This window comes from Leptodactylus fuscus, chromosome 5 (assembly GCF_031893055.1).
Source record: "Leptodactylus fuscus isolate aLepFus1 chromosome 5, aLepFus1.hap2, whole genome shotgun sequence".
Lineage (NCBI taxonomy): Eukaryota > Metazoa > Chordata > Amphibia > Anura > Leptodactylidae > Leptodactylus > Leptodactylus fuscus.
The window spans coordinates 4,122,647-4,130,438 of record NC_134269.1 but is presented as its reverse complement, the minus strand read 5'-3'; the positions used below and the strand labels follow the sequence as shown (position 1 = coordinate 4,130,438).

Here is a 7,792-nt window from a genome sequence, read left to right as displayed (position 1 = left end):
GAAAAAAATTGGAAAAAGTCATTGGCTGCCGAAATCAGGTGACCTCCATTTTAGACGAATAGTGGATTTCAAATCCGGGTCATATGAGAATGTGAACTTTGTGACTATGAGACAGGGATAGCTGTACAGGCAGGGATAGCTAGGGATAACCTTTATTTAGGGGGGAATGTTATTAAAAATAACTTTTTGGGGCTCTATCGGGTGTGTAATTGTGATTTTTGTGAGATAAACTTTTTCCCATAGGGATGCATTGGCCAGTGCTGATTGGCCGAATTCCGTACTCTGGCCAATCAGTGCTGGCCTATGCATTCTATTAGCTTGATGAAGCAGAGTGTGCACAAGGGTTCAAGCGCACCCTCGGCTCTGATGTAGCAGAGCCGAGGCTGCACAAGGGTTCAAGCGCACCCTCGGCTCTGATGTAGGAGAGCCGAGGGTGCACTTGAACCCTTGTGCACCCTCGGCTCTGCTACATCAGAGCCGAGGGTGCGCTTGAACCCTTGTGCACACTCTGCTTCATCAAGCTAATAGAATGCATTGGCCAGCGCTGATTGGCCAATGCATTCTATTAGCCCGATGAAGTAGAGCTGAATGTGTGTGCTAAGCACACACATTCAGCTCTACTTCATCGGGCTAATAGAATGCATTGGCCAGCGCTGATTGGCCAGATTACGGAATTCGGCCAATCAACGCTGGCTCTGCTGGAGGAGGCGGAGTCTAAGATCGCTCCACACCAGTCTCCATTCAGGTCCGACCTTAGACTCCGCCTCCTCCAGCAGAGCCAGCGCTGATTGGCCGAATTCCGTACTCTGGCCAATCAGCACTGGCTAATGCATTGTATTGGTGTGATGAAGCAGTGCTGAATGTGTATGCTTAGCACACACATTCAGCTCTACTTCATCGGGCTAATAGAATGCATTGGCCAGCGCTGATTGGCCAGAGTACGGAATTTGGCCAATCAGCGCTGGCTCTGCTGGAGGAGGCGGAGTCTAAGATCACTCCACACCAGTCTCCATTCAGGTCCGACCTTAGACTCCGCCTCCTCCAGCAGAGCCAGCGCTGATTGGCCGAATTCCGTACTCTGGCCAATCAGCACTGGCTAATGCATTGTATTGGTGTGATGAAGCAGTGCTGAATGTGTGTGCTTAGCACACACATTCAGCTCTACTTCATCGGGCTAATAGAATGCATTGGCCAATCAGCGCTGGCCAATGCATTCTATTAGCGTGAACTGAGTTTGCACAGGGGTTCTAGTGCACCCTCGGCTCTGCTACATCAGATTGCTACATCTGATGTAGCAGTGCCGACTGTGCATCAGATGTGTAGTTGAGCAAAACTGACTCAGCACTGCTAAGTCTCTGCATTCGCATAGGAATGCATTGGCCAGCCTTCGGCCAATCAGCGCTGGCTCTGCCGGAGGAGGCGGAGTCTAAGGTCGGACCTGAATGGAGACTGGTGTGGAGCGATCTTAGACTCCGCCTCCTCCAGCAGAGCCAGCGCTGATTGGTCGAGTTCCGTACTCTGGCCAATCAGCACTGGCCAATGCATTTCTATGGGGAAAAGTTAGCTTGCGAAAATCGCAAACTGACAGGGATTTCCATGAAATAAAGTGACTTTTATGCCCCCAGACATGCTTCCCCTGCTGTCCCAGTGTCATTCCAGGGTGTTGGTATCATTTCCTGGGGTGTCATAGTGGACTTGGTGACCCTCCAGACACGAATTTGGGTTTCCCCCTTAACGAGTTTATGTTCCCCATAGACTATAATGGGGTTCGAAACCCATTCGAACACTCGAACAGTGAGCGGCTGTTCGAATCGAATTTCGAACCTCGAACATTTTAGTGTTCGCTCATCTCTAATTGTAATGTTTTCATTCTAGTAATGGACTACTGGACTGAATCCGAGACATCTTATCACAGAAATAGAACTGAACTAAAACAAAACTTTCATTACAATTAATCAAAATGCAAAAAAAAACAAAAAATGGTAATACCGAGATATCCTATATCCCTCCTTACTAGGCTGAGATTAGACCCACCTAATGAGTATGATACAGAAAATCTTGGTATATTTTGCATTGTAATGAAATTATGTTTTATTTCAATTCTCAAAAATCTCAGCAAAAAACCTCAGTGAAGACCATGTTATTGATAATTTACCAGATCACACGCTTAGAAAATGTTTCCTGTACGGCTTTCCTAATGTCTTTATTCCTCAGACTGTATATAATGGGGTTAATAAATGGAGTAAACACAGTATATAGCAGGGAGAGGATCTTACTCACGGAGAGTGTGATATCTGTTGGTGGGACAACATAAACACTGAATATGGTCCAGTAGAATATGGAGACCACAATGAGGTGGGAGCTACAGGTGGAGAAGGCTTTCTGTCTACCAGTACTGGATGGGATCCTTAAGACTGCCCGGACAATAGAAGTATAAGATAATATAATGATTAAGGCTGGGATAAATACAGCTACAAACCCTATAAGATAAATCTCCACATGGATAATAAAGGTGTCTGAACAGGCAAGTTCTAGTAAAGGAACAAGGTCACAGAATAAATGGTCAATGACATTGGGGCCACAAAATATAAGCTTGGCAGTTTTTATGATGTAAATCAAAATAATCAGAAATCCAAACAACCAACAAGTAATAGATAATATCACACAATGTCCACTGGTCATGATGGTGGAGTAACGGAGGGGATTACAGATGGCCACATATCTGTCATAGGACATCACAGCCAGAAGCAGACACTCAAATCCTTCAGAGCCACAAAAAAAATAAAGCTGAGTCATACAACCAATAAAAGTAATGGCTGCCCCATTACTCAATAAGATGTAGAGCAGGTTGGGGACAATGTCTGTGATGACCATAATGTCACTGATGGAGAGTTGTGAGATGAAGAAGTACATTGGAGTGTGGAGGATCTTACTGGTGGACACCAGGGTGATGATCAGGAGGTTCCCACATATTGTCCCACAGTAAACCACCAGGAGAAGACAGGACAGAAAAATTGTAAAATTTTGGCTGATTTGAAATCCTGAAAGGAAAAACTCAGTGCCGGCCGTCAGATTCTTCTTCTGCATGTGATACAAATTATATTATATGTTGTAATAAACTAAAACAAGATGTTTCAAAGCTAAAAGCTTAAATAATCATGTTCTGGGCAGAAATATCTGTGTAAGATATTGGAGATAATTTGAGAGGAATCTTTAGCAATCTGCTTTATGGATTATCAGACAGAAATGTTCTGTTAATGCTTTTTTTGCACTTAATCCAGATTTTCTTTGTTGACATTTTCTCGTGAAGTAAAGTCCCGAAAGCAAAAGCCGGCAGCCGAGATGTTGTGAGGCCATAAGATCCCTGAATGTGACCAGAATGCGGCTAAGTCTAGATCTTTATATACTAAATAATAGAGCAGGTGGCAGGAAAATGAGTCCTGGGAGATTTATACTCAAGAGGCTTTAATTCATGGAATTGCTGATTATTAATGTAAAATTACAATTAACAGTTTATTGTGAAGAAAATCTATATCAAGTAATATTTTTTTTTTTTTAAAAAAAATAGTATGCATGTAGCCTTGATTGGGAGCTTTAAAGGGACAGTTGTTAAAAGTAGTGATAGGTAAAGCATAGAGATGAGCGAACACCATTCGATCGAATATCATGGCGTTCAATGTATTTGTTCACAATTGAATACCAGGCCACATACGCAGTAAAAATTTGTATCCCCTCCCACCTTCCCTGGTGTGTTTTTTGCACCAATAACTGTGCAGGGGAGGTGGGACGGGAACTACGACAACAGAGGCAGTGAAAAAAATTGAAAAAAAACATTGGATGCTGAAAACATGTGACCTCCCATTTATAAGAACGGCCGCCACCCTATTCTCCATTTTTGCGGTCAGAGATAGGGAAAGAGACATAGCTATCAGTCTAGACGCTACAGCGAGGCCTCTGGTCTGTGTCGGTCACTACAGCGAGGCCTCTGGTCTGTGTCGGTCACTACAGCGAGGCCTCTGGTCTGTGCCGGTCACTACAGCGAGGCCTCTGGTCTGTGCCGGTCACTACAGCGAGTCCTCCAGTCTGTGCCGGTCACTACAGCGAGGCCTCTGGTCTGTGTCGGTCACTACAGCGAGGCCTCCGGTCTGTGTCGGTCACTACAGCGAGGCCTCTGGTCTGTGTCGGTCACTACAGCGATGCCTCTGGTCTGTGCCGGTCACTACAGCGAGGCCTCTGGTCTGTGCCGGTCATTACATTGGCTGCCTATTCATTATAGAATACAATATAACCTTCTCCCCCTCCCCCACAAGGCTCTCCATAATGCCGCACCTCCATACATTTCCTCCCTCATCTCTTTCTACCGCCCAACCCGTGTTCTCCGCTCACTCAATGACCTAACACTTCCATCCTCTATTATCAGAACCTCCCACGCTCGTATACAAGACTTCTCCCGAGCTGCACCACTTCTCTGGAATGCTCTACCCCGGACAATCACATTAACTCCCAATTTCTACAGTTTCAAGCGCAAACTAAAGACGCATCTTATCAGACAAGCCTATCACAATGTCTAACGTAAACCCTTCCGCACTATAATTAGAATCCCCGAAATGTAACCCTCCTCTGTCCCCACTCCCACATTACCCCACATGATATGAGGCCATTTCAGGATAACTTTATCTGTCCAAGCTCCATCCACATGTTACAGGACACGACTGCTGACGGCTCATACAGTTTTGTTTGTGTAATGACAGTCACCTCAATTACAGAATTTTCTGACCCCTGTATAAGCAATTCCGCCCCTGCGACCTCTTGTGTCATCCTCTCTACCTCATAGATTGTAAGCTCTTGCGAGCAGGGCCCTCAGTCCCATTGTGTAAAATGACTTTCTTTGTATTGTATCTGTCTGTATTGGAACCCTACAAATTGTACAGCGCTGCAAAATATGTTGGCGCTATAGAAATAAAATGTATTATTATTATTATTATATTGCTCAGGAGGAAATAATGAGACAGAAAGATGAATGGTGAGAATGCACTCGGACAAAGTGATAAGTGGTCAAGATGGACTCTCATCTTCACAGGTTGTAAAAAGTTACAACCCCTGTAAACACATGTAGCTAATTGTCAGCACTGGGAATGGCAGGACATCAACTTGCCTATGGATGTGGAATCCAGACAACAACTGCAGGACCTTCAATGGTAGAGAACCAAATGTATAAAATGAAGGTCCACACGGGGATTCAGATACAAATCAACGAGGCACAAACTGTTCCTTCTGATCCACCAGGAACTCACAACAGCCAATGCCGCGATTTTTTCTCCTTATAAAATATGGGCATATTTTATATAGACAAAAATACAATAATCTGCATGTGTTTACAGAGGGGGTGACTTTTCACAACCTTTGAAGGTTGAAAGTACATCTTGACCACTTATCACTTTTTTGGGACATATTGGCTCTTACAGGTTGACCAAAGCCCTTGCTAAGAACCTCCATTTATATCCATATACTAGAGGGAGGACCCGGCTTCGCACGGGTATATTACATTTTATGTTTGTGTAGTGGCCCCATAAGAATTGTCCAGTTTTGCACTGATGTATTTTGTATGTGGTTTGTGTGTATGTCCATAAGTGTCATGTGATTATGTGTATCTCATTTTGGATGTCAGTGAAAAACCTGTGATCAGTTGTTATGGATACCTGGAGTAAAGCTGTATCTAATCCTTCCCCGTGTAGTACTGTGTTTAGATGCAAGTGTCTAATCCTTGTTGGTGTTATACTTTGTGCAGATGCACATATCTAATCCTCCCCATGTGATATTGTGTGAAGAGGCGCGTATCTAATCCTCCAGTAAGTGAAACTGTGTGCAGACGCGCGTATCTAATGACTCTGGCGTGTGGTACTGAGTGCTGAGACGCATATCTAATTCTATGGCTTGTGGTACTGTGTGCAGAGGCATATATCTAATCCTCCAAAGTGTGGTACTGTGTGCAGACACACGTATCTAATCCTCCTCTGTGTGGTATTGTGTGAAGAGGCACATATTTAATCCTGAGGCATGTGGTACTTTGTGCAGACGCGCGTATCTAATCCTCCCCGTGTTGTACTGTGTGCTTAGACACGTATCTAATTCTCTGGCTTGTGGTACTGTGTGCAGACACATGTATCTAATCCTCACCTGTGTGGTATTGTGTTAAGAGGCACGTATATAATCCTGCGGCTTGTGTTACTGTGTGCAGACGCGTATATCTAATCCTCTGGCGTGGGGTACTGTGTGCAGACGCACGTATCTAATCCTCCCTGTGTGGTACTGTGTGCTGAGACGCGTATCTAATTCTCTGGCTTGTGGTACTGTGTGCAGAGGCATGTATCTAATCCTCCAAAGTGTGGTACTGTATTCAGGCACACGTATCTAATCCTCCCCTGTGTGGTATTGTGTGAAGAGGCGTGTATCTAATCCTATTGCGTGTGGAACTGTGTGTAGACGAGCGTATCTAATCCTACGGCATGTGGTACTGTGTGCAGACGCGCGTATCTAATCCTCTGGCGTGTGGTACTGTGTGCAGATGTGCGTATCTAATCCTCTCCTGTATGGTACTGTGTGCAGATGCGCGTATCTAATCCTCTGGCACGTGGTACTATGTGCAGATGAGCGTATCTGTCACGGGATGGTTAGAGTCTATACTATAGGCAATGTGTAATATATATTTCATGTGGAATGTATTCTCTAACCTGTTATATACATCAGTGTGTAGTTGGCTGATTCGGGTCTAGTGTGTTAGCACATTGTATGCAAATACCTCTAACTAGTGAGGACCAGTGAGGACAATGGGTGGAGATAATCTGATCAGTGTCTCCAAGAAGATGTTGGATGGTGCATTGTCCATAGTAGACAGGGAGTCTGCTCTCCTTGGTATAGGTGAGGGGGGCAGGATCTGTGACTCAGCCCTTCCCACCCACAGATATAGGTGTAACAGTCTTAGTATATAGTTGTAGCTGGAGTTAGTATGTGTTAGCCGGCCTGTGCACAGCTCTGCAGAGAGCCAGGATTTCGTTACAGGACCAAGGAGCCAAAGCTATCATTGGATTGTGACTTCTGTGGACTTATTGTTGTTACGGTTGATGTGACCGCCGCCGGCTACTAACTTTGTGGATTACAATAAATTGCTGTTGTCTCCTGACCTCTTGCGTCCGTGTTGATTCAAGATATCCTCCGGAGGAAGACGTATACCTTTGCTCCGTGACAGTATCTAATCCTCCCCCGTGTGGTACTGTGTGCTGAGGCGCACATCTAATTCTCTGACTTGTGGTACTGTGTGCAGAGGCATGTATCTAATCCTCCAAAGTGTGGTACTGTGTGCAGACACACGTATCTAATCCTCCCCTGTGTGGTATTGTGTGAAGAGGCACGTATCTAATCCTACGGCGTGGGGAACTGTGTGTAGACACACATATCTAATCCTGCGGCATGTGGTACTGTGTGCAGATGTGCATATCTTATGCTCTGGTGTGTGGAACTGTGTGTAGACATGTGTATCTAATCCTATGGCGTGTACAACTGTCTGCAGACGCGCGTATCTAATCCTCTGGAGTGTGGAACTGTGTGTAGACGCGTGTATCTAATCCGACGACATGTGGTACTGTGTGTAGACGTGCAAATCTTATGTCCTGGTGCGTGGAACTGTGTGCAGATGCGTGTATCCAATCCTTTGGCATGTGGTACTGTGTGCAGACGCATGTATCCAATCCCCCGGGGTGTGGTACTTTGTGCAGACGCACGTATCAAATCCTTC

General features: G+C 45.0%; 1 protein-coding gene across 1 annotated transcript; it reads right to left on the bottom strand.

Annotated features, from left to right (window-relative positions):
• Window positions 1-2,151: 2,151 nt before the first annotated feature.
• Window positions 2,152-2,874, bottom strand: LOC142202272 (olfactory receptor 11H6-like). Its single transcript, XM_075272332.1, has one exon. It carries the CDS (start codon window positions 2,872-2,874, stop codon window positions 2,152-2,154), a length of 723 nt encoding a protein of 240 aa, XP_075128433.1.
• Between the last annotated feature and the right edge of the window lie 4,918 nt (window positions 2,875-7,792).

Excerpts from the sequence above, each read along its gene's own strand:
- LOC142202272 (XM_075272332.1), bottom strand. The coding sequence starts at position 2,874 with ATGGTCATCACAGACATTGTCCCCAACCTGCTCTACATCTTATTGAGT.